The 27,879-nt window shown below is 39.8% G+C and overlaps 4 protein-coding genes across 7 annotated transcripts in view; 2 read left to right on the plus strand and 2 right to left on the minus strand.

Moving 5' to 3' along the window:
- Positions 1-11,070, minus strand: part of LOC119197336 (NACHT, LRR and PYD domains-containing protein 1 homolog) — a 214,248-nt gene extending 203,178 nt beyond the window's left edge. Inside the window, exons 1-10 of the mRNA XM_037453547.2 lie at positions 10,931-11,070; positions 10,449-10,489; positions 9,939-9,967; positions 9,251-9,442; positions 8,135-8,208; positions 7,747-7,961; positions 7,401-7,651; positions 7,176-7,304; positions 6,670-6,802; positions 6,520-6,549 (exon numbers count right to left, since the gene is read on the minus strand). Coding sequence (XP_037309444.2) covers positions 6,520-6,549; positions 6,670-6,802; positions 7,176-7,304; positions 7,401-7,651; positions 7,747-7,961; positions 8,135-8,208; positions 9,251-9,442; positions 9,939-9,967; positions 10,449-10,458 — 1,063 coding nt within the window. The 5' untranslated portion in view covers positions 10,459-10,489; positions 10,931-11,070. The remainder of the gene's footprint in view (positions 1-6,519; positions 6,550-6,669; positions 6,803-7,175; positions 7,305-7,400; positions 7,652-7,746; positions 7,962-8,134; positions 8,209-9,250; positions 9,443-9,938; positions 9,968-10,448; positions 10,490-10,930) is intronic.
- Positions 11,071-11,120: 50 nt separating this feature from the next.
- Positions 11,121-15,592, plus strand: dnajc28 (DnaJ (Hsp40) homolog, subfamily C, member 28). Of its 4 annotated transcripts, none has more exons than XM_037452785.2 (2): positions 11,121-11,206; positions 12,097-15,592. In XM_037452785.2, exon 2 carries the CDS (start codon positions 12,109-12,111, stop codon positions 13,276-13,278), a length of 1,170 nt encoding a protein of 389 aa, XP_037308682.2. In that variant the 5' UTR covers positions 11,121-11,206; positions 12,097-12,108; the 3' UTR covers positions 13,279-15,592. The 4 variants fall into 4 exon arrangements, with proteins under 4 accessions (XP_037308682.2, XP_037308684.2, XP_037308681.2 ...); XM_037452787.2 differs by having other exon boundaries at positions 11,129-11,202; XM_037452784.2 differs by having other exon boundaries at positions 11,168-11,375; positions 12,100-15,592.
- A 1,494-nt stretch (positions 15,593-17,086) lies between these two features.
- On the plus strand, positions 17,087-24,739 carry LOC119197335 (B-cell receptor CD22-like). Its single transcript, XM_062565540.1, has 9 exons — positions 17,087-17,132; positions 17,481-17,831; positions 17,981-18,286; positions 19,161-19,424; positions 19,531-19,794; positions 19,888-20,166; positions 21,045-21,123; positions 22,691-22,766; positions 22,849-24,739. Exons 1-9 carry the CDS (start codon positions 17,087-17,089, stop codon positions 23,155-23,157), a joined length of 1,974 nt encoding a protein of 657 aa, XP_062421524.1. The 3' UTR covers positions 23,158-24,739.
- Positions 24,740-25,915: 1,176 nt separating this feature from the next.
- On the minus strand, positions 25,916-27,501 carry lim2.5 (lens intrinsic membrane protein 2.5). The gene is made up of 4 exons (XM_037452803.2): positions 27,324-27,501; positions 26,551-26,700; positions 26,173-26,307; positions 25,916-25,977 (listed from the first exon to the last, which is right to left on the minus strand). Exons 1-4 carry the CDS (start codon positions 27,499-27,501, stop codon positions 25,916-25,918), a joined length of 525 nt encoding a protein of 174 aa, XP_037308700.1.
- Between the last annotated feature and the right edge of the window lie 378 nt (positions 27,502-27,879).

The following is a 27,879-nucleotide window of genomic DNA, read 5'->3' on the forward strand; positions in this document are numbered from 1 at the left end:
ATTGTAATCGAGATGGGGGCTGTAGTATTTGTGTGTGTCCACTAACATTTAATTGTCCAAGTGAAACACGTAGTACTTGTATTAGTCATTGGCGCTGTATGCGTCCATGTTTATTTCACAAAACCGCGCATCTTTATGACATCATCAAGACATGACGGTTAACTTATCCGGAAGTATCCAGGAGCGTTTTTGATGGCACCGCCACGAAGCTTTCAGTAATTTCTACACTATTTGCAAACTTTTGAGGCACTCACCAACCATGCAAAATGTTTTTATATTTTATTTTGACTTGTTGCCAGGATCTTCTCCTGTCTTGTTTATTCTGTGCACATGGGCAGGTGCCACTGTGTATGGTAGGTTGTGTCATCAGTGTATTAATGGGTGAGAGATGTCATCTAGTATTAAAGCGCTTTGAGTTGTCAGAAGACTAGCAAAGCGGTGTACAAGTTCATTAAGTTTGAATGAAAAAGATTCAGCAATGTTTAGAAGTAATTTAAGCTTTTATTAGTTCTGTATTTTGTCAAATTCATAGAAGCTTCCCCCATTTCTGTTTTTTCCAATTCTTTCAAGTTCGTTTCAGCTTTTCTCATTTCTGTATTTTTAGCAATTTTTAAATGTATTTCAGCCTTTTTTATTTCTGTGATATCAAATTCATAGAAGCTTCTCCCATTTCTGTTTTTTTGATATTCTTTCAAGTTCATTTCAGCTTTTCTCATTTATGTATTTCAGCTTTTTCTATTCTTTCAGCAATGTTTAGAATAATTTCAGCTTGTTGCATTTTAAGCAACTTTTTGAAATTAATTCCAGCTTTTATTATTTCTGTGATTTCAAATTCATAGAAGCTTCTCCCATTTCAGTTTTTTTGCAATTGTTTCAAGTTCATTTCAGCTTTACTCATTTCTGTATTTTCAGCCATTTTAAAATGTATTTCAGCTTTTTCTATTCTTTCAGCAATATTTAGAATAATTTCAGCTTGTTTCATTTCTGTACTTTAAGCAACTTTTTGAAATTAACTTCAGCTTTTTGCATTCCAACGCATTTTCAGCAGGAAATGCATTTTCTAGTTAGTTGGAATGCTTCAAGCATTCCAAGTATTGTTCTTCTAATCTTTATTCCGCCTTATTCTACTATTTCTTCCGCCGCACCTTTCAACTCCTTCACACTTTCAGCTATTAAGACCATTCAAATATTAAAATGTTCAGCTCATTCAGGGGAGGGGTGCTATGACTTTTCAGCTTTTTAGCTCTTATAATTGAATTAATATAAATTAATATCTTCAACCTTTTTAACATGGTTTCCTAATGGATTAAATTTTCAAATCCTTTCAAAACTTCTTCAACTTTCAACTTTTTCAGCTTTTCCAATCTTTCAGCTAGAGACACCATTTAAACTTTAAAATGTTGACACAAGTCTTAACAATTTTATTAAAAAAACAGCTTGTTGATATCTATTATACTTTTTTCATAATCACTAATTATGTTTCATTAGTTTTGGGGTTCTTTTTGAATTTACAGTGCGCGCTAGAGTGAGGAGAAAGTCAGACAACAAAAGAAGGTCCATGTTTTGTAAACTGCTGGTAGAGCAGTTTTAAAACACATAGAGACATAAAAACTACACTCAAACGTTCGGTAGAGTCTTGTGTCTCTCAAAATGTCATTATTTTTTGGCTACTCCAAATAGTTTTGCTCCAGGAAGCATTTGTTTGACGTGTGGGTTCTCAGTAACTCTCTGTGAGCTAAGTGCAGCTGCTGCGTTGCCGCGCCAACGAGCTGGGGCTCTTTCTGTGACTCACAGCTGATCCTAATTAGCTGATTAGTGCAGCCTGACATGACCTGCTTCTCTCCACCTTCTCTCATCATTTCAAAGCAACCCCCATGGAGGGAGTTCTTACTGTAATGTTTGAGGCCTATTAATATATTCTGTCTCTCAACCCCCCCACCCCCCCACCCACTCACCCAATACCATCATTTCAAAATAAAAGCTGCAATGATTATGTTATTTAAACATAAAGCTTAGGATTCAGCTGTTTCGTTGAATACTTATTGCGCTTTCAAATAGTACTACAACCACTACTAAAATGTCTAGTACTTCTAGTAGTACTTCTAGTATTTCAACTGGTATTATTACTAAAATACTTTTACTACTAGTATTTCAACCCAATGGAGGGAATTCTTACTGTAATGTTTGATGAGGCCTTCTAATATATTCTGTCTCTCAACCTCCCCACCCCCCCACCCACTCACCCAATACCATCATTTCAAAATAAAAGCTGCAATGATTATGTTATTTAAACATGAGGCTTAGGATTCAGCTGTTTTGTTAAATACTTATTGGGCTTTCAAATAGTACTACAACCACTACGAATATTTCTAGTACTTCTAGTAGTACTTCTAGTATTTCAACTGGTATTATTACTAAATGACTTTTACTACTACTAATATTACTAGTACTACTAGTATTTCAACCCAATGGAGGGAATTCTTACTGTAATGTTTGATGAGGCCTATTAAATAATATATACTGTCTCTCAACCCCCCCACCCTCCCACCCACTCACCCAATACCATCATTTCAAAATAAAAGCTGCAATGATTATCTGTAATTTAGCCATGAAGCTTAGGATAAAGCTGTTTTGTTAAATACGTATTGCTCTTTCAAATAGTACTACAACCACTACTAATATTTCTAGTACTTCTAGTATTTCAACTGGTATTATTACTAAAATGACTTTTACTACTACTAATATTACTAGTACTACTAGTATTTCAACCCCAATGGAGGGAATTCTTACTGTAATGTTTGAGGCCCATCAATGACTTTTTAGTTTTCTTAGCTTAGGGCGACTGTGGGTCAGTGGGGAGCTCGGCCGTCCTCCAATCAGAGGGTTGGCGGTCTGATCCCAGGCCCGGCTAACTTGCATGTCAATGTGTCCTTGGGCAAGACACTTATTCCCAGCAGTGTTCCTCTAGCTGTGACTACAGTGTGTGTGAATGTTAGTTACTGGTTGGGCAGGTGCCAATGTGTATGGTAGGTCCTGTCATTGGTGAGTGAATGGGTGAATGATGTTATGTAGTGTTAAGGTGCTTTGAGTGGTCAGAAAACTAGAAGAGCGCTGTACAAATCTATTTTACCAAGTCCATTTGCTTTGAATAATAAAAACATTCTGTCTCCCAAACCACCCCCACCCAATTCCATTATTTCAAAATAAAAGCCTCAATGATTATCTGTACCTCAACAATAGGTACACCACAATTGCTTTCAAAAACTAGTGAAACTAGAACTTACTTCTTCTACTGCTGCTAGTACCACTAGTACCACAATTACAACTATAGTACTAAACCTTATATTACTACAAAAAAATGTATTTTTTAATTCTCAGCTTTTCCTATTTCGATTATTTCTGTGATTTCAAATTCATAGAAGCTTCTCCCATTTCAGTTTTTTTGCAATTGTTTCAAGTTCATTTCAGCTTTTCTCATTTCTGTATTTTCAGCCATTTTTAAATGTATTTCAGCTTTTTCTATTCTTTCAGCAATGTTTAGAATAATTTCAGCATGTTGCATTTTAAGCAACTTTTTGAAATTAATTTCAGCTTTTACTATTTCTGTGATTTCAAATTTATAGAAGCTTCTCCCATTTCTGTTTTTTTGCAATTCTTTCAAGTTCATTTCAGCTTTTCTCATTTATGTATTTTCAGCCATTTAAAAATCTATTTCAGCTTTTTCTATTCTTTCCGCAATGTTTAGAATAATTTCAGCTTGTTTCATTTCTGTACTTTAAGCAACTTTTTAAAATTAATTTCAGCTTTCTGCATTCCAACGCATTTTCAGCAGGAAATGCATTTTCTAGTTCCGACTTATTCATCTTCTTCATATTATTCTATTTCTTCCGCCGCACCTTTCAACTCCTTCACACTTTCAGCTATTAAGACCATTCAAATATTAAAATGTTCAGCTCATTCAGGGGAGGGGTGCTATGACTTTTCAGCTTTTTAGCTCTTATAATTGAATTAATATAAATTAATATCTTCAACCTTTTTAACATGGTTTCCTAATGGATTAAATTTTCAAATCCTTTCAAAACTTCTTCAACTTTCAACTTTTTCAGCTTTTCCAATCTTTCAGCTAGAGACACCATTTAAACTTTAAAATGTTGACACAAGTCTTAACAATTTTATAAAAAAAACAGCTTGTTGATATCTATTATAGTTTTTTCATAAACACTAATTATGTTTCATTAGTTTTGGGGTTTCTTTCGAATTTAGAGTGGAGTTTTCCGGATTGTCCCGCGATTTAGAGTGAGCGCCGTGTGAGGATTCAGTAAAAAAAAAAGAGGCACTTTTATCTTTACGGCCACAATATTCACTTTTCAGCCTTCATTTAAAAAGAAAACATTAGCCGTGCTTGTGCTGGTTGGACTCGTATAAGTTTGGAATGTCAGAGTTATTTACTTTTTGCGTGAGGAGCCTGGTTGTGAGACAAAGTCTGCCCCGAGCCCCATACGCTTCCATACAAATCTGCCGACATTTAAAAAAAAAAAACACAGCCGGTACACTTTTTGTAAACGGCTGTTTGAGCAGTTTTAAAACACATAGAGACATAAAAACTACACTCAAACGTTCGGTAGAGTCTTGTGTCTCTCAAAATGTCATTATTTTTTGGCTACTCCAAATAGTTTTGCTCCAGGAAGCATTTGTTTGAGGTGTGGATTTTGTCTAAATCTCTTCACTCTCTTCACTGCGAGCTAATTAGCGATCAGCTGTTGATCGATGGCCATAAAGACGCAGCTCAGGGACGTGCAGGTTTAACCGTGGTTAGATAACGGTACGTGTGGACGTGCGTGTCGTGAGTTGGGACGGAGACCCGGGATGAGCAGACCGTAAGTAATGTGGAGGCTGGACCGTAAGATATTTGAGACATGTGAGAGCCATAAGTACTAGATTGCTAGCTAGCTAAACTGCTAACGAGGCTACTCCCCGCTGGAGACTTAAACCGTGGTTGTGACGTTGTTCCTTCGGTGTTGTCATTAAGCTGCAGGCACGTGAGTTTATTTTTTTACGCGAGTGATACTATTAATAACCTTTTCGCGGACCGCAAGAAGGTCCGTAGGTTAATAAGCACGTCAAAAGTTACGGGGAGTGGCGTGACGTTGTTCCTTCGGTGATTGAGCTGCAGACACGTGAGTTTGTTTTCTTACGCGAATGACAGGAGATCGTTTGGTCTTTATTTTACGCAACAAAGCGTCAACCTAATATACTATTAATAACCTTCATCGGACCGCAAGAAGGTCCGTCAGTTAATAAGCAAGTCAAAAGTTACGGTGGGCCAGCCGGGGTTAGGGGGGGAGGAGGGGGTCCGCTGGTGGGCGAAACTGCGCACTGAGGAGTGAACAATTGTAATCGAGATGGGGGCTGTAGTATTTGTGTGTGTCCACTAACATTTAATTGTCCAAGTGAAACACTTAGTACTTATTTTAGTCATTGGCGCTGTATGCGTCCATCTTTATTTCACAAAACCGCGCATCTCTATGACATCATCAAGACATGACTGTTAACTTATCCGGAAGTATCCAGGGGCGTTTTTGATGGGACCGCCACAAAGCTCTTGGTAATTTCTACACTATTTGCAAAAAGATTTTTATATTTTATTTTGACTTGTTGCCAGGATCTTCTCCTGTCTTGTTTGTTCTGTGCAAATGGGCAGGTGCCACTGTGTATGGTAGGTTGTGACATCAATGTATTAATGGGTGAGAGATGTCATCTAGTATTAAAGCGCTTTGAGTAGTCAGAAGACTAGCAAAGCGTTGTACACGTCCATTTACCAAGTTCATTTAGTTTGAATGAAAAAGATTCAGCAATGTTTATAAGTAATTTAAGCTTTTTTCGTTCTGTATTTTGCCATTTCTGTTTTTTCCAATTCTTTCAAGTTCATTTCAGCTTTTCAAATGTACTTCAGCTTTTTCTATTCTTTCAGCAATGTTTTGAATAATTTCAGCTTGTTGCAGTTTAAGCAACTTTTTAAAATTAATTTCAGCTTTTATGTCTGTGATTTCAAATTCATAGAAGCTTCTCCCATTTCAGTTTTTTTGCAATTGTTTCAAGTTCATTTCAGCTTTTCTCATTTCTGTATTTTCAGCCATTTTTAAATGTATTTCACCTTTTTCTATTCTTTCAGCAATGTTTTGAATAATTTCAGCTTTTTGCATTTTAAGCAACTTTTTGAAATTAATTTCAGCTTTTATTATTTCTGTGATTTCAAATTCATAGAAGCTTCTCCCATTTCAGTTTTTTTGCAATTGTTTCAAGTTCATTTCAGCTTTTCTCATTTCTGTATTTTCAGCCATTTTTAAGTGTATTTCAGCTTTTTCTATTCTTTCAGCAATGTTTAGAATAATTTCAGCTGGTTTCATTTCTGTACTTTAAGCAACTTTTAGAAATTATTTTCAGCTTGCATTCCAACGCATTTTCAGCAGGAAATGCATTTTCTAGTTGATAATAATCCTCTTATTATTAATGTCTTACCTTGTGTAGGAGCAGTGCTTTGGTATTCATCTGAAAATAAAATGCAGGGATTTATTAAATATATATGCAGCGTATTTACTGCCATTATTTCATATGATGCACACAAACTAAAAGTTGTACTTTATTAAACGGTAAATATCTCATTCTCACTTTTTCGAATTGCACAGGTCCACACCGCTTGATGCTTGTTTTCTTTTGAAAGCTTGAGTTTGAAGTTTGTTTCTGGATTTTCAATAAACACTTCGAAGAAATTTGGGTGTGTGTCGTACCTGAGCATTAAGGTCTGTCAAGGAAAGAAAAAAAGGGAATTCAATTAAAATAAACAAGAATAACCACAACTACAGATAAATAAGATTGTGGGGGTATTTTAACTTCCACTAAAAAGACAGTAACACAAGTTATGAAGGAAATATATTCTGTATAAATAACAGAACTCAAGGGTGGAGGATCCCTTGAGGTCGGACAGGTCTTGATGCTTCATCACTCCACCAGCTGGAGAAAGGAAACCAGTCTGTACGTCACACAGTTAACAGATAGGCCTTGAGAGCTACCACAATTTTTTTAGGAAAATGAGACTTCAGCACATGTTTCTTTTAAAATATGTACTCTCACTATACCAATTATTTTAGAAAATTGAAAAGCAGCTGCGAACATACCTCAGGACAAATTTCTGCTCTTTCCATGTCCGCAGTTAAGATGTAACGTTCCTTAATTTTCAGGGACTTCTCTGGGTGTGGCTTTTGGAGGACTTCGTATCCATTGAAAGACATAATCCTGTTAAATTTCTGTAGGAGAAAACACATTGTGTATTCATCAGGGTGTATGTGATGCCATTGAAAAATTGCATTATTGTCAGTAATGCCAGTAAAATATTAAATAACCTGCAGCAGACCCGGATCACGTGGGATCAGGTACACATGGAGCGTGAGGAAGGCCGTGTTGGTCTTGTATATTAACACGTTACAGTTTATTCTCACTGGAATGCCGATTCTCAGCAGGACCGCTCGAGGGGAGAAAACAGGCTCAGGCAGCTTGACGTGGGACGCTGTGACCTGGGACACTTTTTCCACATCATCTCCACAGTCGTCTATGTGCAGGACTGCAAACTTGTCCAAAATCTCAGGATTGTCGTCTGTACAAAACAAAAGCAAAGAGAAAAAGACTTTATCTGATTGTACACATGCTGTCTGAAGGTTTTATGTACAAATTGTCTTCATGTCCACTTACCGATGCAGATCCAGTGAGGCAGGAACACTTCATCTAACTTCCCAGTAACCACTGTGATGTCCATCAGGGGACCTGCAGGCATGTATTGCAGACTTTCCATCCTCTCCATGGGTTCCTCCCACGGACAAAACTGGTACTTAAAGCGGACCTTTCCATTACACATCCAGCGCAAGCCAGAGATGCTGCATTCATAGTTTCCTGCTTCAGACTGCAAGCTAAACATGAAAAGAATACATGCACAAAATTACTGTATTCTGCAACAAAGTATAGAAGTTTACGTGTGCTTTTAAATGTCATATTGTGTTGTTATGAGCAGTAACGGCACAGAGAAAGATTTGAGAACCCAGGGAATAAGCTCATTTGTTTCCCTATTGCTCCAATGTTTTACCTGTAAGTTGGAGCATCGTCTGCATCCTGACTGTTCACCTCAGGGTCAAGTTTGGTCCATTCACTGGATTCCTGCTACAGAGGACAACGATTATGGCAAACACACAGTGATGTGTCTCCACATGAATCAAACAATGAATGTAAAAAATTACCATCAGGCTTCCACCTTCCTCTTGGTTCAAGCTTTCTAAAAGCCATTGAACATAAATGTTTCATTTGTTATTTTGATGTATTAAATTTCAAAGCTTTAAAACAGGTTTTAAAAAAACAAAAGGACATTGATGCCTCAACAGAAATTGCTAATATCAAAATTGTTCCCACAAATTACCCAAAAAATACAATTTTTTAAGCAGTTGAGGCTTGGAAAAAAGTCTGATTTTACAGAATTGTTTTTTTCATTTATGTAGTGAAACAATATTTACAACAAAAAGGGAAAGATTTTAGACCCTTTACATTACATCCTCTGAAAGTAATTTTGTCCTTAATGTATCATTGGTTAGATTTGATATTCTTTGCCAGGAGTGCTGTGGTGTAAACGTGTTAATTAGTTAAACAATACTATTTATAGTGGCCATTTGTTCAAACATCTAAATCTAGTTAAATCCAAGGGCCACTCAAAGGTTAATGAATTATTTGTCCAAAAAAACAAAGAAAGTTGTGCGTATCGAGTGCTGGTACATTCTGGTTCAATACCTGCCTCCTCATATATGTAGTGTTACCCACAAAGTGTTTTTAAAAAGATTAATAAAACACAAAAAAGAAATAATCTAAACAAAAAAACAAAAATTAAGGAAAATAAATTAAATCTATTAAAATTTTTCGTAAGAATAATGAATACCGTATTCTTTTAGCTGATCGTGTAACTATGCAAATGTTTGCTAAAGGCCACAAAACACTAGCTAACCGTCTTCCAGGGCACACACACAACAGCACACACACACACACACTCCTACACACACACACACACACTTCATTCAGGGAGTCCTGAACGATTCTCCTGAATCTCCTGAAAACTGAAGCTCCCTGATGGGTTAAAAGTAATGGAAGTGCAATGTAATTTCTCCCTTGTAGTAATTAGACATTAAGCAAGTGATTAAAGAAAAAAACTTTTATGTACCACATGAGGCTCTTTGATGCTGATGCGCTGTGCCCGGACGTTCCAATGCTGCCGGCGAGGGGGCCAACGCAGCGAGCGATCCAACGAGCGATCCAACGAGCAATCCGGCGATTGATCCGGCGATTGATCCGGCGATTGATCCGGGGAGCGATCTGGGGAGTGATCCGGGGAGCAACACAGCAAGCAATCCAGCTGTTGTTTAGGAAAACAGTGCCAGGGGTAATTATCACAGCTGTAACCTGTTGCTCATCAGCTCTCGTCCTCTCAGCCAGGAGAGAGACAGAAAGCAGATGCGCTCATTGATGCACACTGACCTGTGTGCACTGAGCATCGTTTAATGTGAAGTTTTCTTTAAAATAAAGTACGTTGTTGTCAACCTGAAGGTCTGTAGACGTGTCGTGTGTTGAAGAGGACCCGTGAGTAGCACTAGTTTCGGCTACAGGTACGTTTTGTGAAATCTGAGTTTGAGATCAGTGTATGTGCTCATTTCTGCAGCATCATCACAACACCATTTGATACACTTTGACACGAAAAGCAGGACCGAGTCACCTGATCACTGGATCTCATCAATTATACAGCCGATGAGATGTTTCTGGTTAAAAGCTGTTAACATGAGGATCATTTTCAACCTGTAAAAATTAAAAGAAATCAGTGTTGTGTAAAAGATGTCTTGTGTGACACTACTCACTCTCTGGAACACTCTATACCATCGTCTCTCTGATGAGAAAGAAAGTGAGACATTGATCAACTGATGCGCCATCAGACTCGTCAAAACCTTTTTACAGTTATGAGATGTTTCCTCCAAATGTCATTCTGTAGAGCTCTCACATCTTATTTTACAGGGACATTTTTTTGAAATACATTTAGATATTTTGCTTGGATTCAAAAACATGTGCGAACTTGAATGTTTACTCATGTCTTTTATTGAAGCAATAAGGTACGAGAGGCTGTACTTTATCGTTCCAGTGTGTTGTTAGGCCAGACGTGCAGAGGAGTGCCGGCAACCCTTGAACTGTTACATCATTGAAGATAAAAGTACTGCCAGTAATTTTCTGTTATGTCTTTTATACACTGAATATGGTTTGTTTTCACATTTGTTCAATTTGTTTCACGTTGCTGTGCTGCTTTTATGTTGTAAACAACCTGAACTGGGTGAGTAAGAGTAAGATGTCTGTGTACATGATATCTTTTCACCTACCTTCTGCCATCGTATTCACATCCGTTCCTGCAACTGGGTGGCTGTAAAAAAAAGGGAAAGCAATACTTTAAATACCAACACTTTTGTTCTTAGACTTTGATCATAACTTTGTCGTTACATGTACATTTAAATGTTAAACAAATGGTAGAAATAATAATATAGTGTTACAAGTAGCTACTACAGGCTATTTCACTAGATCATAATTTTGAATGAGTTTACCATAAATGTCAGCGTATAGGTTCACTGAAATTGAAGTGTGTGCTGAGTTGACCCCAGACTGTCTGTGTACTTTAAGTATACTGTATATTCTCAGTCATGTCAAAAAGGCTTGTTAAAGCAATGTTTGATACTTGGGTTAGTAATATTTTCATTAGAATGATAGAACTGTCATAAGTCGAGTTAGTTCACTGTATTCACACATTCACGTTAACATTATACAATTATAAAAGTGAAAGTAAAAAAATATATATATTTTTACAAACCTTTTTAAAACAACTTGTAGCTGCAGTTCATTCTTAATCTGGTGGCAGTTAATCACTCAAGACATTCCTTGAAGCTTACTCCTCTTTTGAGGTTTTTCCCTCCGGGAACCGGCGTTTCCCGTAGTTCCGTCCTCCGTTTACACCGGTTCTACCTGGCTGTCGCTTGTCGGTGACGTCAACCTGGCGACAGGGAGCGGTAGAGGGTCATCTATGCTTTGAAACCCACGAGTAGCAGAAGAAGAAGGTCCCGTATGTAACAACAACAACAAGTCGTACGTAGGTCACCTCCTGCTAATGTTATTTTGGGTTTTACATTGTAGTTCGTGTGAGGTTAATTCATTAATGTGCAGTGTTCTTTGCGCGTTAAACGTCTCGTTTTGTATTGACGTCACATTAGCTGACCTGCGGTCGGTCTTATTTATCAGTGAATCATCAGTGCACTCAGGTCGGTCATGTAACGTTGGTTATTAAAAAATATATCTCAAAATGTGCATGTGCAGGAATAATTGTGTAATTTGGAAAACGTAAAAATACAGCTGATATCACATTTACTTTAAAAAGCTACTTATATTTGAGTACTGTTGACACTTCCCTTCATGCAGCAAAACCTGTTTAGAGTTTACAAGTTTGCATAATTGAAGAATACTTATTCGTTTTTCTCTAAATTACTCTTGGTATATACATGTAATACAGTTTCATTTGTTCACACAATGGCCATTTTACATGAAACATATCCTTATTTAGTCACTTACAGCAATTTGTGTCTATTGTCATATTAATATTATTTGAAGGAGAACATGTTTTCTTTTGCAATTGTATTTACACACACAGTTAACAAGTAATGAGGATGAAAAATGAAAAACACTGAAGCACCCTCAATATTTCAGTTGATACATTGTTTTTTATTCCCTCCCAGATGGTTTGCAGACCGAATATGAAACATAATCAAACCATTACCAAAATTAAAAAGATACTAAATGTGAATCCGAACTCAGTTGGAAAAACATCCGCCAACTGTTTAATCAGATACATCGTTTCTAACTGACAAAAGATTGGCTTTGTTATTTCTGTAACATATTTTATTTATGACATATTGGTAGCCCTTTTGTGGCTGTGATTTATATGACTGCTTTTCTCTTTTTAATGTATCTTTCTTTAATCCACAGCAGGGTGCCAACATGAGTTGCACTTTCCACCTCCTGGTTTCTCGCAGCGACTTCCACCACGGCCGCTTTCTGCTGGTCTCGTCTCGAGAGTCCCTGTTGTTCAGAGCGCTCAGCTCCATGCACCAGATCAGCCGCAGCCTGCAACAGAGCTACAGGCTTCTGCAGCTGTCCGACAAGGACGTCAGCAGTCCTGTGCAGGTGAAAGAGGCCTACCTGCGCCTCGCCAAAATCCATCACCCGGACTCGGGGGCTCCGACTGCGGATGCAGGGCTGTTTGCGGAGGTTGAGGAGGCCTACCGCGCTGTGCTGGCTCATCAAAGCAAGATTATGCAACCCGATGGTGGGACGGAAGAGGAAGATGAGGCCAAGCGCAGAGGTGCAGCATTTCCACACAGACACTACCTCAATTACGAGGGTGTGGGTTCGGGGACGCCCAGCCAGCGCGAGCGGCAGTACCGGCAGATACGGGTCGACCGGGCGGCCGAGCAGGTTTTGAACTACCGGCAGAGGGAGCACGAGAGGGCGGCCGCCACAGAGGGGGCGCTGGTGGAGCGGGACATCCGCCAGCGCAGCCGAAAGATCAAGATCACGCAGGCCGTGGAACGTCTGGTGGAAGACCTCATCCAGGAGTCCATGGCCCGAGGAGACTTCAGGAACCTGGGTGGAGCTGGAAAGCCCCTCAACAAGTATGAGTACAACCCGTACGCTGATCCCATGACCCACAATCTCAACCGCATCCTCATAGACAACGGCTACCAGCCGCCCTGGGTCGTCACGCAGCGCGACATCCGAGAGGCCGCCGCTGACATCCGAAACAGGTTACTGGAGGGGAGGGCCAGGCTCGGCGACCCCATGACCCCCAAACAGCAAAGCCAGTGGGAGCAGCTCTGTGCTTCTGTAAAGGAGGAGCTGGCGAAACTTAACAAGACGGTGGACAATTACAACCTCATCGTGCCGATGCTCCACATGCAGATGGTCCACTTCAGTTTGTGGCGAGAGATCAGCCGCGCTGAGAAAGGAGCCGGCCAACACAGACTGGAGCAGCAGAGAGAGAGAGAAAAGGAGAGAGAGAGGAGGAGGAAGGAGGAGGAGGAGAAACGAGACAACTCAGTGACAGAGCATCAAAGCATCAAACAAGGCCTGATGACCTGGGTAAAGAATTTGCTCAGATTCAAGCAGTAAATCTCTGAATCTCAATGAACATAAATGGATTTGAGAACATTGGTTTATTCATTTGTTTTTTTCTCTCAATTTTAATTGATCATTACAGTCCATGGGGCGACACTTCACACAGACTAGTGCACTTGTTCGCTTATTTCCAATAAACTTTGAATCAAAGGTACTGACTTATTAGTTCCACTCTGCTGTTTTGGTCCAGATGTGCGGGACTGTCAGCAGGTGCTAGATGACTAGTATCTGGAAATCATGATTCTGGAAAGTACGAGGAACTATATGTGTTGATATCCAAAGATTACAACATGAGATGGTTTTGAAATATACGATCTAAAATGTTTGATGTTACAAGATGTTTCCATGAACCCTCTGGTCTGAAAATAGAACCCAACAAGTGTAAGATTTAGATGGAGAAGGGCGAGCGCTCTGGGGGCCAGAATCCGTCTTCCTGCTCCTACCTGGAGGAGGAGCGGTGCAGGGAGGGAGGCACGGCCACAGATTACGTGGTCAACGCGTGGGAATTGACGGGTTTATATGACAAAATCGGGATTGGGAAACTTGACACGAAGAAAGTCAACACCGAATATGCTCAGGTTCATTTGTAGAGGGACAAATATTATGCAACAACATTTTTGCTAAAAATTCCAGTATTTTTGTTAAGGATTATGAATAAGATCACGTTGTATCGTCAGTGTTTTGTCCCTTACGTGTTTATGATGAATGTAAAATAAGTTATTTTGCAAATTCGAGACCTTCCTCCAACAACCCATTGTTATTTTAAATTACAGAACCCATAACAATGTTTTACAACAATGAAAAAGAGCAAACTGGATCCTGAAACATTTTTAGTTAAGTTAATTTTAGAAAAACTGTATTTGTGTAAGTTGCGGCAACGCTTTGTTTTAGTGGAATGTTTATACATCCGAAAGCTTTGCAGTTTGCAAGTGCCTTAACTAACTACAGGAGCTTGCTAACAATAGCTTGCTAATGTAACAGATGTGTTTAGGGCATGGAAGACGTTGACTCAGGTAATGATCTTTCCAGCACTAAAACACAGACATTGCCTTCTGATCTCTCTTTGCACATCAGCTTTATTCAACAGTATAAAAGTCCTGTGAAGAAAAAACGCAATTTCGGCAGGAAACAGATTTAACTCATCAAAATAAAATCCACACACACTCATCAGGATCATTGAATAATAATAAGATAAGATATAATACATTAAAAGTGTATTTCTGATTCTGTTACACTAACAGCTAACTTGTCCCAGCCCATTATTATCATTTCAGTTATCGACTGCACCTCTAAAATGATCCCTTGACATAATAAAATGTAACGTCTTATCACACTTATTCAGTTTCCATGCTTTTCCCGGCAGTCCTTTGCAATTTTGTACGTCTCTCCATAAGATGTCCTGCATTTGAGACATTTATTTTCAGTAACACCAATAGACTCAATTTCTCAATTGTCTAAGTGATGTGGGGAATGTTGGGTTTCTAAGGATTTTTTTTCAAGCAGCATAACATAACAAGTTTATTATTATCTTTTTCATACAGACCTCTTTGCCAGTTTAAAATGCATTCAGTTAAAGTATTTAATAAGAAAAATGTGTAACTCTTGTCTAAATGGGGATTAAAGATTGTAATTGTAATTAATAAATCTTAGATATTATTTAGTTCGTTATATGATGTATATTTTTTAGGTAGTCTAATAACAGATATTGAATGTCTGTGATTGTGTCCGTTGGTTCTTATCACACTTGACAGAGTTGTGTGATTCCATTTAACCTTTTCTTTATATTTTTTGCCTGTTAAATACTACTCCTAAAGGTCAGTTACTGGGATGAATTTCACTGAAGGAATCCATGCAGTTATTAAACTGAGACAACAGTTTAGGAACTCAAGCCCCTGAGACTCCTTTAAGGGCTCATTGCCACCAGAGAGAGAGGAACACAGGACACAGGCAGCATTGTACAAATAAAACCACAACAAATGAACACGCTGCCCCCTGGTGTTAGTTTATGGTTATTTCTTTAAAGTTTACTTTGTGGTCACTTTAGAGTGTTTCTGTTTTTTTTGTAGTTCTTGGTGGTTTGGCTGCTTTTGGATGGTGCTGCGTTGTATTCAGAGGTGTATTCGGTCTCTTAAAGGTACAGTACGTAGGAACCATGTATGTCATCCACACAGCAGATGAATGAACTGAGTGAACTCTTCTCTCACCTTCTGAAGTTAATACGTAGAGCTGTTGAGTTGGACTGTTCCACATTATGAAATGATTTATGACTGTCCATCATACGTGACAACTTTGCATATTGCTTTTCAATAAAGGGTAAAAAGAGGTTTTTGCTGTCTTTGCTGTTTGCAAAAAATAACTCTTCCAAGTTGAAAATGCAAACATTTAGTTTCATTGAGGACAAATGACGAATATTTAAACTATAGATGTGTGAGGTTAAAAATATGGCTTCGACCAAGACACACGTGGGACTGTGTGAATATAGTTTTTTTAAATAAGTTAATTTAAGTAATAAGTCCAACCCATGAGGCTTTAGTGACTTCCTCAGTTACACGTCATGTCGTTGTTTTAAAAAGCAGCACAACTTTTAAGGAACTTCATTTCTCTGCACATCTTCCATCGATCTGCTCAAAGGACCAAAACAAATGTAAGTCATCAGAGTTACATTGAAAAAGTAATCAGACTTCTGACTACTCCTTTAAAAGTAACCTAGTTACTGTACAGATTACTTGATTTTAAAAGTAACTAAGTTAGATTACAAGTTACTTTATGAGTTACATTCAGCAACAGCCGAGAACACCGGCCGCCTCAACTGGTTATTGAACCCTCACTTTATCTAGTCGAGTGGGGCGAGGGGGAGGTTGCTGTGATGAAGTCATGTTTTCAGGATGAGGGTCCTTTCACATGTATTATTTACATGGACCTACCACGCAGCCTCACAAACAACAGGAGAGAGAGAGAGAGAGAGAGAGAGAGAGAGAGAGAGAGAGAGAGAGAGAGAGAGAGAGAGACACGTTTTCGAGTTGGAAATACAATCCGTATTTTGAGTATTTGTCAGCTAAAGATGGAAATATCAAAGATCGTTGTACACTCATTTTTCAAGTGTTTCCGCTTGTGTAATCGAGTGAAACTTTTAGGCCGTTATTGATTGTGGTTTTGGACATTGTTATTCTTGAGTAGATTTGCCTAAAACAATATCATCAAAAAAATTTGAAGACAAAATTAAGGACACTGTGTCTTTGTCTGTGTGGCTTTTAGCATTTATCTTCCTGTTTCACCATTTCATCATTTCACCTTCCAGGGCGTGTTAAAAAAGCAGGGTGTGGTTTAGGTGACAAACTGAATATGACAAAGCATGACAAACAGTTATTAAAATAATATAACTACTGAATATTTATGTTTTTATTAGTAATGGTTAACTTAAATGTTCACTTGAGATACAGACCCACCTAAATTAATCGAACCTTTTGGGAGAATCAACTGAGTTATCGTCATAGTTGAAATGCTTATTGTAAGTCACTTTGGATAAAAGTGACAACTAAATAACATGTCAAGTAAAGTAATGTAATGAGTTTCAGTGGTTCAGAACCCTAGAAACACTTTTCTGAACCTTTATTTTGATAATATCATTAATAAATATAACTACAGCTAAATATTTCTCCAACAGCCTGTGCATCTGTTGCATTGATTAGAGCCTCATGAATAAACCGTATTTTAAATATCTTTAATAACCTGTAAATACTCTAAACATGTCACTTGTTTCATGTGTAACCTCCAGAGTTTCTGCCTCTCCTGACTCACAAAGATGGCTGCAGCTCTGACTCTTCTTCTCATTGGTTCTCTGCTGCAAGGTGAGCTGCTCTGCATTCACATCTGGATCATTGAGTATTAAAAGTGATCAAAAAGCATCAAGTACACAATGTGAGTTAAGAATTCACACCACAGTACAACAGTATGTGTAATAAATGCTGTAGCAATACAAGGACACAGTGAGCTACTAAAATGTTCTGCTGGCTTTTAAATAAATATTCTTTGAACCAATCTTGAAAAAATGAACATAGAATTTTTAGAGTTGTCGTTATTCTAAGAATTACACATATTGGTAAGATTTTAGTGAGGTAACCAAGAAGTAAAAAATTATTATGACTTTACAGTTTTATTCAACTGTTCTTATTAACAATTTGTTTCTTGTGTTTCAGGTGCTCAGAGTAAAGAGTTTCAGGCATTTTTGCCGCAGAATATAGAGGTTCTTACAGGATCCTGTGTGACCATCCCCTGCTCCTTTGCGATAAAGGATGAATTTAAATCAAAACTAGATGACACATGTGGAGCAAAATGGTCCAACAACAAGACTCTTGTGTTTAACAGCAAAGATCCACAAACACCTTCAAATAATGGAGAACTTACAGGAAACTTGAGAAAAAAAGACTGCACCACAACCCTGAATAACATTCAACCTGCTGGCAACTATACATACTTCTTCAGGCTGGAATGTAACAACACTCTAAAATATAATTTTGCTGCAAAAACAACACTTCTTTCAGTCAAAGGTATTAAAGTCTGTTTATTAACATTTCACTCATTCATTTATCTTACACAGATGCCTTTAACTTGTTTTGCATTCATTTACTTTGTCAAATAGTGAACAAAATGTAGAAATGATGCTTTAGTGACCGGTTCAAATGGACCTTCTCACCAGATGATCCTCCCAGACCGACTCTGACTCCGTCAGCTCTGAAGGTGGAGGAGGGAGCCTCAGTGAGTTTGAGGTGCTCTGCTCCAGCTCCATGTCTGTCTCATCCTCCAAATGTGACATGGACCAAAGGCCTGGGGGACATTGTGGAGACACTGCAGGAGAATGAGGACAGAACCAAAGTCCTGACCTCTGTCGTGACCTTCACTGCCTCTCACAAGCATCATGGAGAGACGATCTCCTGTAAGGCCTCCTACCACAAACAGGATGGAAGCGCTGAGTCAGCTGTTAGTTTAACAGCTGATGTTTCATGTGAGTTCATTTATAGTTTTTATAGAGATTATATTTTAAATGATATCATAGCTTAGCTTTCTGAAATTGTCACAGCTGAAATAATATGTTCACTGTTATAAGTTGAATGTGTGTAAGATTTCATCTGTTGGGAGGACAGCAGACTTGTCACAACAGCGTAGAAGAAGCAGAACCCAAACACAGACTCACACATATGAATGACTTTATTACCACAAACCAAAAAGCCTGTGGGCAAACCGGGGATCAGGAAAGGAGCAAACAGAACACATTCAACCTAATGACTGGACCAAGGACAAGAGACACATGGCTTAAATACACAGGGCAGGTGCAGGTGATTGGACACAGGTGGAAACCATCAGGGACACAGCAGACCATCACAGGGGATGGCAGGAAGTGAAGCTGACCCAGGGACACAAGGCAGGAAACTACAAAATAAAACAGGACACAAACCCACAGCGTGACGAGGCTGTTTAAAGACGCCTCCTCCACCTCGAGAACATTTAGTCTGGATTTTAGTAAACCATTATTGAGTGGATTATGAAAGATAAACCATGATGAAAATACTTCTTGGTTGAAGCTGCAGGTTAAAGGTCAAATTTTAGGACAGTTCTTTCGATTTAAAAGATTAAAAAAAACATGATCATTATGAATAGTACCTACTAAAGTGTAGTGAACTAATAGATCTGAGCGTGACACCTTAATGCCTTTTATTGCAACTAGACATTTTCTCACCATTAAAGCGTCTTGTTTGAACAGTTTTTGTTTTTGTTTTTTGGGATCACGTTTGAATCGTATAGTAGATCCTCTGGACCCTAAAACACTGAATATATATTTTTAGATAATAATTGATTGTGTTTCATTACTGGATTTTCAGATTCCCCCAAAGTCACCACAGTGTCAGTGAGTCCCTCTGGTCCAGTACCTGAGGGCAGTAATGTGACTCTGACATGCAGTAGTACTGCTAACCCAGCAGTGAAGAACTACACCTGGTACAGAGATGATGGAGCAAAGGAGACTTTTATTGGGACCGGACATGTTCTCACCATTAAAGCCTCTAAAGAAGACGGTCCTTTTCTCTGCAAGGCTCAGAATGATGTTGGAGTTGGACGATCCAACAACACACACATAGATGTTCAATGTGAGGATCACGTTTGAATCGTATTTTTTTCCTCTGGACGCTGATACAGTGATTAAATAGATATTGTTTTATATGAATTGATTGTGTTTCATTACTGGATTTTCAGATTCCCCCAAAGTCACCACAGTGTCAGTGAGTCCCTCTGGTCCAGTACCTGAGGGCAGTAATGTGACTCTGACATGCAGTAGTACTGCTAACCCAACAGTGAAGAACTACACCTGGTACAGAGATGATGGAGCAAAGGAGACTTTTATTGGTACCGGACATGTTCTCACCATTAAAGCCTCTAAAGAAGACGGTCCTTTGCTCTGCAAGGCTCAGAATGATGTTGGAGTTGGACGATCCAACAACACACACATAGATGTTCAATGTGAGGATCACACAAAGTTTTCCAAGACCTATTTAATTAAAAGAAACTATTCATCTACTTATTTAGTCTAATTGTATTCTATATATTGTACAGATGCACCACAGATCCTTCCCTCATCCGACTGCATCAGAGCTGGAGAGCAGCTCAACTGCTCTTGCGCCACTCTGGGAAATCCTCCTCCCACTGTACGCTGGTATGTGAACGGGTTACCTGTCAATCACTCCGACGAGCTTTTGATAAGCAGCACAACCAGGTGGAGCATCATCACGCTGAATAAACAGCAGGAGGCGGGTCTTTCCTCCCTGCTCTGCCGCAGCATGAACTCTGTGGGATCTGCTACTCAGCAGTTTTGTGTCAACAGGAAGAGTCCAGGTGTGTATCATGTGCACTGACTGGGAGCTTATTAGGTATATTATGTACAGGTCTTAACTCTGTGGTGCATTGTAACCAGGGAAGATGTTTTCCTATGACATGCAGTCCACATGGGCTCCAGGATTGGAGTTGTTTTTAATTAAAAAAAATGCTTTACTGGTTTAGGCTCTTACATGGAACACTTTATGGATTCGGTTAGGAGGTGAGGACGTCAGTGTTATAGAAAAATATTAATGCTGGTCATACTTCTCTTTTCTGCTTTACTTCACCATCAGTGGCCTATGTAGACTTCCCTAAACACCTGTTCCTTCCCTTTTCATCAGAGTTGGAGGAGTTGAATAGATATGTGTTGACTTATACGACTTAATGGGGAACAATGCAGTTCTTAGTATCAGAAATTTGCGTACCAGACTCTCAACACAACTGTCCAACATTGACATAGAAAACTCAGTGAACCGACAAGAGACAAGTGACACACGGTTTAAATACACTGGGAAGGTGCAGGTGATTGGACACAGGACGAAACACCAGGGCAGGAAGTGAAGTTAATTCAGGGACACGAGATGCAGGAAAATCTAAAATAAAGAGGACGGACCAACATCCCCAAAGAGACTCACTAGAAAGAAAAGTGTTTAATAATGCTAGCTTGCCAACTTTCACACATTTTACATTTGTGAGGGTAGTTGGGGTGTCTGGAAACATCTGATGTGACTGTTGAGATGTTAAAACACGTCCTACATTCTAGAATCTTTTTATAACTTATAAAAAAATGAATTTACATTTAAAAATAAAAAAATGTGTACATGCATTTTTGATTTCGTATTTCTTTAATGGTTCACCAGAACAAATGATGATCTTTTATTGTCCTCGCATTTCAGACAAAGTGACGTTGGCAGTTTTCATCAGCGTGGTTGTCGCTCTACTTCTGCTAGTATGTGCTCTGCTGTTTGTGAACAGGTAAGGTGACAACAAAATGTAACACAACAGTAACTGTAACAGTAACTAACATTTGATCCTTGAAGTGGAAAGGCTGTAAGGCCAGATACCGCCGAGTGATCCGGGCGTTGGTTACTTTCATGCAGTGGAGCCATTAAAGCGGGGTGTAGTCCGAACAAAGGGGTGAATAAGCGTCCCAGGAGGTAGTAGCGCAGAGATTCCACCGCCCACCGGATGGCCAGGCACTACAGCACTCCACCGTGCTGTACCTGGGACAGCGTCGGTCTGTAGAGTAAAGGGAAGAGAAAAGTTAGGGGTGTGGAGGAGTGGTTCCCCACAGAGAGTCTGTTTTACATTCTCAAACGCCAGCTGACACTACTCCGACCACTGGACCGGATCTGACACAGCTTTCCAGGTCACGGTGGTCAATGGGCTGGTGAGGTCCACAAAGCCAGGGATCAACCGGCTGTAATACGCCGCCAGCCCTAAAAACCGCATCACCTGTTTTTTTGTTCCGCGATAGCTGCAGTCTTGTCCACCTGAGGGCGCACCTGCCTGCCCCCCAACTGGTAGGCCTTAGTCAAATCCAGTGTTGTAAAGAAATGTGCAGTGCCCAGCCGGTCCAGGAGTTCGTCGACCCGGGGCAGTGGGTAGGCATCAAATTGTGGCACAACATTCACCCTGCGATAGTCCACACAGAACTGTACAGACGCATCCTTCTTATCCACAAGAACGATGGGGCTACACCTGGCACTGTTGGACTCTGCCAACTCTGTTCTATTACCCCCATCTCGAACATAGCAGCAAATTCCCCCCGAATAACTTGTTCGGACAACCTGTAGGGTCTGGACCTTACCGTCACACCCGGAGAAGTCTTGATTCAGTGAACTTTGGGGTCGGTCTGGCCTGGCAGGGGAGAGAACACGTCGTACAGCGTACCGTAGCAAATTCTCACGTGACATCCTACCCAGTGAGTGGAGCCTTGTTTGCACGTCCAGGACATACTGGATGTTGGTTTTGCAGGGGCTCAGACTTTACCCCCAGTTTTCATTAATTAGGTCCAGTACCCACCCCGGTGTCCTGCCATAGAACAATTCAAAGGGAGAAAAACCTGGGGAACCTCCCTCACTATAAACAACAGAGGATCAAGCCAGTTATCCCAATTACTTTCATTTTTCGCAAAAAAGTCTGGAATTCTTCCCCCGCCCCGTCCGCAGTGTCGGACGACCTCGCGTCACTGCTGAGCACTGCACACATACCACATAACCCTTTCGGTCATGAACGCACCCCAGCAGCCTGTCACAGCTTGTTATATCCCGGGCAATCTGTTCCCAATATTACGGTGTGCGTCAGACAAAAAATTCATAACATTGACTGCAGCTGAGGCCAATTACGCCTCCACCTGGCACCGTTCCGTGAGCCTCTCCCCATCTCTCTCCCCTCTGCAGCCGAGCCGAACCACGCCCGCCACACCACTCCTTTGAGACTATATCATTGCAACTTCTGCTGCAAAAAACGGAACTGTTGACATAGATGACTCTCATACACACATGTGATTGTGAGATAAACGTTGGACTGTACTTTCCAGGGCTCAGAAGACCCACCATGATGGGGACACCAGCACCGCGACTGAGAGCCATCTTCTACCTGGAGAGGGACAGGAGGTACCCTCAGAGTACGCTGTTCTACTTCTAACCGGATTAGCAGAGCACGTTTGGCACTGATGTTTTCTCTGTAATTCTATAGTTACCAAACACAGCAGAAGGAGCCAGCGGAGGCCCAGAGAAGACCAGTGAGGAGGGCAAAGATGTGGTTTACTCAACTGTGAACTGGAGGACCAGCAGCAAGAAGAAGAGGGCCAAGGCCTTGGAGGAGAGTCCCCAACCCTGTGGATCGTATCTGGAGGAGGAGATGTGTGTGGCAGGAGGAATGCTCAGAGGCTTTGTGAGCAACGCGCTGGAGATGGAAGGTCTCTATGACAACGTGGAGCCCAGGAAGGTAAAGAGAGAGGAGCAAAGTGAATATGCTCAGGTTAAATTCAAAGAAAAGAGATAAGTACATCAAGTTAAAGTGCAAAATAACAAGGATTATAATGTCAATGATGAACCGTTTTCACAATGAGGCTCGATGAAATGCTGTATTTACTTCATATTTTACTATACTTTAATATGTTGCCCTGTGCAAATTGAAGAAGAGGCTCCACTGTTTCACCTCTATTTCGTAGTGTGGCATGTTTTGTTTATTGTATTATTGTTCACATTTATTTTGTTGTTGAAACTGATTTGGCTGTAGTTATTTGAGCACAAAGTGAGCGCATTTGTTAATATGTTTTTTTGTTTTTTACACAAGTGCAGTCTATGGGACCATGTCATGTACATATAATTCCAGGACGAACCCTTCTATCAATCTTTAGTTTTGTATTTAACACATCTCTGAAAGCTTTCCCCTGTTTCTGGCCTCTGAACCTGCACAACAAGTGTTGGAAAGTGTCCAGTGAGCCAGACGTTAGACACAGGAGGCGAGTTCCTCTCTCAAGACTCAGCGATCAGGCCGACTGCTTTAAATGACCTAAGCAGGTTTCCTGTTTGAAACTGAGTAGAGCATCGGGGGGTGCAGAAGGGATAAGAGTTGTGGTAAAAAGGTAGATACATGCACATTAAAACTCAGTGTGCAAGACTAATTTGATTGACATTTGTTGCAATTTCTCTGTTTCGGAATTAAAGGTAACCTGACACAGACAACAAAAGATGATATTAGTATGACCCAGAGTGTACACTGTCAAAAAAAAGTTTTTTATATTTTTACGGAAAGTACATTTTTACATGAATTAATAAAACATTTTTACATTAATTTTTCTGTTTTAAATATGTGCAAAACTCTGTAAAAATAAAGATATTATCTGTAAATTAACAGTAAATTTAAGTATTATGCTAATAATGACAAATTAAATGTTTCTCATTTTTTTCGGAATATTTTACTGTTTTCCTAAATTACATTCAAATGTAAAATAACGGTCAAATGACTGGCAGCAGCGGCTGCCAAACAAAAAACGTCATACAATATATGAATTTACGGGAATTTTCTACAACAACTTCACAGAGAAACACATTTATTTTATAGATTTTTCCTGTAGTATTACGATGAAACACCTTTTGTGTGTGTGTGTGTGTGTGTGTGTGTGTGTGTGTGTGTGTGTGTGTGTGTGTGTATAATGTCAGCATTTTAATCAACTCTGCCACAGTTCTCCCCAAATAAGTTAAGGTGACCCTAATTTGCCTGTTGGTGGGTGGCTGTGAGTGTGAATGGTACTTTGTGTCTGTGTTAGTCCTGTGATTGGCTGCCAACTACAGGACAAATCTGTAAAATAATATTGTTTTATTGCAAAACCATGAAGGTTTTTGATCATAATAATACAGTGTACAGTGAACTTTTTTTATTTTAGGAAATGGCTGCAATGAAAGAGTGAAAAGTGTAAAGGGGGGTGTGAATTCTTCCGTACCCACTGTATATTATCAGAAACTTGTTGTTGTACCCTCTCTTTTGACTGGAAAATATATCACTACCTAAAACAACACGTTGTGATTGTGTAACAATTAAACTGTACATTGCGGGATAATATTTGGTAATCAATAAAACAACTTACAGCTTTCCTGATATTGTATAAAGTTTTGCCTTCCATACACAATATATTTGCAATGAATATTTGAAATGAGGGTATTTATGGAAAGAGGGAGGAGCAGTGTGTGGGGGGGGAGATGTAAACAGACGGGACACCATTAACCACAAATGGCTTCATACAATCACTGCACTGAGCCAAATGGCGCCAATGTCCAAAGTAAGATGTTAATGGGTCAAGGTCCGGTTACATATCAACAGTTGGCAGATCAACATTCACATGTGGCATCACATTTATGACAGTTTCCCTGCTTGGCTGTTTTGACGGGGGATCTGGACACAAAGGTGCACTGGGTGTGTCATCTTCATCTAAGAGGGCGGAGTTACTGGATGTGGTTTCCTTTGAAGCTGATAGGTAAACTTTGCAGCGTGTCACGACCTTTCCCCTGAAGCAGCCTTTCACCTTTGCCAATGTCGTTTTTCCACAAAATAGTTTGTTTGAACTATGTTTAGACCACAATTCAACGTGATTTTTAATAGGGTAAAATTTTGTCCTCTACTTTGTGCTTTAGCATTATTTTATAGGTTTAAAAAGAAACAATGTGCACATTTGTACGTTTACTCCCGATATTAAAAATCACGTTGAAATGTGGTCTAGACATAGAGGTATTTTCAACGTCTATTCGTAGAAAACTTTCAATTTTAAATCATTTTGCGTCTTTTCAACGTCGGCCATAGATGTCTACTCAACGTCTTTTCAACCAAGAAACGCTCACTGGGTGGGTTTGCCGTACATGTTTTTTCTAACTTCATTGTGAATCTGGCACAACACAGCGACCTGCAAGTAGCACATCATCTTCAATAAAGTGATGTACGCCTTACTGCAAGGCTTTAGAAATGAACACTAAGGGATTCTGTATTTATTTAATGTTCTGATATAACCGACCACAGCTTTAACTCCTGGTCACGAGTAACAAGAATGTCCCACATGTAGATTCTGCTGTTAACTTGCCCACAAAATAGGAGGATCCAGCCAGAGAAACTTTGTTGCTTTCCATATCATGCAATAATACATAATTTCATGAAAAAACATGACATGTTTGGTGCATTTGTTAAATTCCAAATTTTATTATTTTACAATAAATTCTCAATTTTGGACTGGGAATGGATTTTTTTTTAACATGATCTCCTATTGACTTTAACGTGGGCCAGCCACTCTTCTGCACTCGTGCATCCTGTAGGCACACATGTAGAATATACCTGCAAAAACAAAACATAGGTCAGGTAGCACAGAGGGGATTTCTACAAAACAAACTGTTGCTTTGACAGCACTGACTTGATTATTTGAGAATCTTGATTATTAACTGCTTTTCTTGGTCGGCGCTAACTGTGTATAATATTCACATACTCATAACGGATCTTTGGTTACTCTGCCGCTCCCTTTAATTAACAAACCTGCAAAGAAGGTCATCAGCAGTGCCACCCAGCCTAGTATGTAGGACCAGGAGAAGCGCCAGTCCCCGAAGCGCTTGCCCAGGAAGTTCACAGTCACTCCGGTGTAAATGGCCATAGCAAGCAGAACAAAGAGAGCTGGGGTGACAGGCAGATAGTGACACACATTAAAACAAATATCCATGCGAGTAAACAAATATCCATGCGAGTAAAGATCATCTGGACCTGCTGTAAAGCTACTGACACTCGGTTGATATTTACACAACGTTAAAATCACAATAATGCAAAAAATGTAAAAATAGAAAATGCACAGGACATTATTTGGTTGCATTTCATCAACAGCAGAATGGTGCATCCGAACGTGCCGTATGGAGGACTCACTTGAAACAAAGAACATGATCCCAGCAGCAAAAGAGCGATTGAACCTCTCAAAGGCCGAGAAGTGGGCGAAGGAGAGGATTCCTGCGATGATGCCAGCAAAGCACGACATGGCAGAGAGAATCATGAAAGCACGAGTGGCGTTCCAGTAGGCTGAGGAGGAGGAAAAAGGAATAGAAAATGTTATAAATATTCACGTATTTGCATTCAAATAAATCTTTGGCTTTATGTTGACCATTTCATATTAAAAAGTACAACGATTTACTGGCAAGATATACTGGAAAGTGAGGATGGTTGTTTCCATCTGTACCCAAATTTAGGTGCTTTTGAAATGTTAAAATACTGCTTTCAAATAGCAAATTGTGGCATGCCTACACTAACGTGGGGAACATTATAAACACGTCATCTGCTCAGCATCAGCATGTAAGCATTGTGTTTGTGACCCAACATTAGCATTCAGCTCAAAGCATCACTACACCCAAGTGCAGCGTGGCTGTGGACTCTTGGTCCTGTTAAAGGCTCAGTAGTAGCTCTCGCTGAGCAGTGAGGGGGATTTGGTGGCTCTCTGTTCCTGGCTATGGAAGACACTTGGCGGCCGGCTACATGAAGAAAACCCTATCCGTATGCAGATATATGAACGGCTCATTCAAAGGTTTATTTACAAGTATTTATGGTCCAGAGAGAACATATCTGTATATATTATATAAACTACATTATATTTTCTTCACTATTAATGCAAAAGAGTTGCAGTGCCTCGGGTGATATTTCATACTTACCAATGCTCTCAGTCTGCATGTAACACTTGCCAGACATGCAGTACCTCCACAGGCCCTGGTGGGCAAAGCTGGTGGACAGGCGGTACTGCATCCAGTAGTCTGTGGCTGTGGACACCACCAACAGGATGTTCCCCACAATGGCACAAAAGAGGCCCCCTCCCATGAAGCTGTGCATCATGAGTGACACTGTGACAGCGGTCAAGGCTTTCGCACTGTGCAGAAAAAAAAGAGAGCGAAGATTGCAGTCAATATGCTGATTCTATAGAAGAGGTTGTGGCGTTGGTTTTGATGTGTATTCAGCGGGTGATGGAGCAAGGCGACAGGAATGCGCCCGGAGGAGTGTGTGCAGCTAAATAAGCGTCCACAGGTGTAAACGGAGGTTTGTCTTTGAGCCACAGTTAGACACTAGGATTTCAGTGTCTAACCAAGGAAAGGGCCTTCAAACAAGATCGCACGCAGGAAGAGGCGCCTTCTGAAGTAACAAAAAGGAAATATACATATTATATATATATATATATATACGTTTCAATATCAGCTTGTCTTGACTATATGCAGT

Source organism: Pungitius pungitius, chromosome 11 (genome assembly GCF_949316345.1).
Source record: "Pungitius pungitius chromosome 11, fPunPun2.1, whole genome shotgun sequence".
NCBI classification, from domain to species: domain Eukaryota; kingdom Metazoa; phylum Chordata; class Actinopteri; order Perciformes; family Gasterosteidae; genus Pungitius; species Pungitius pungitius.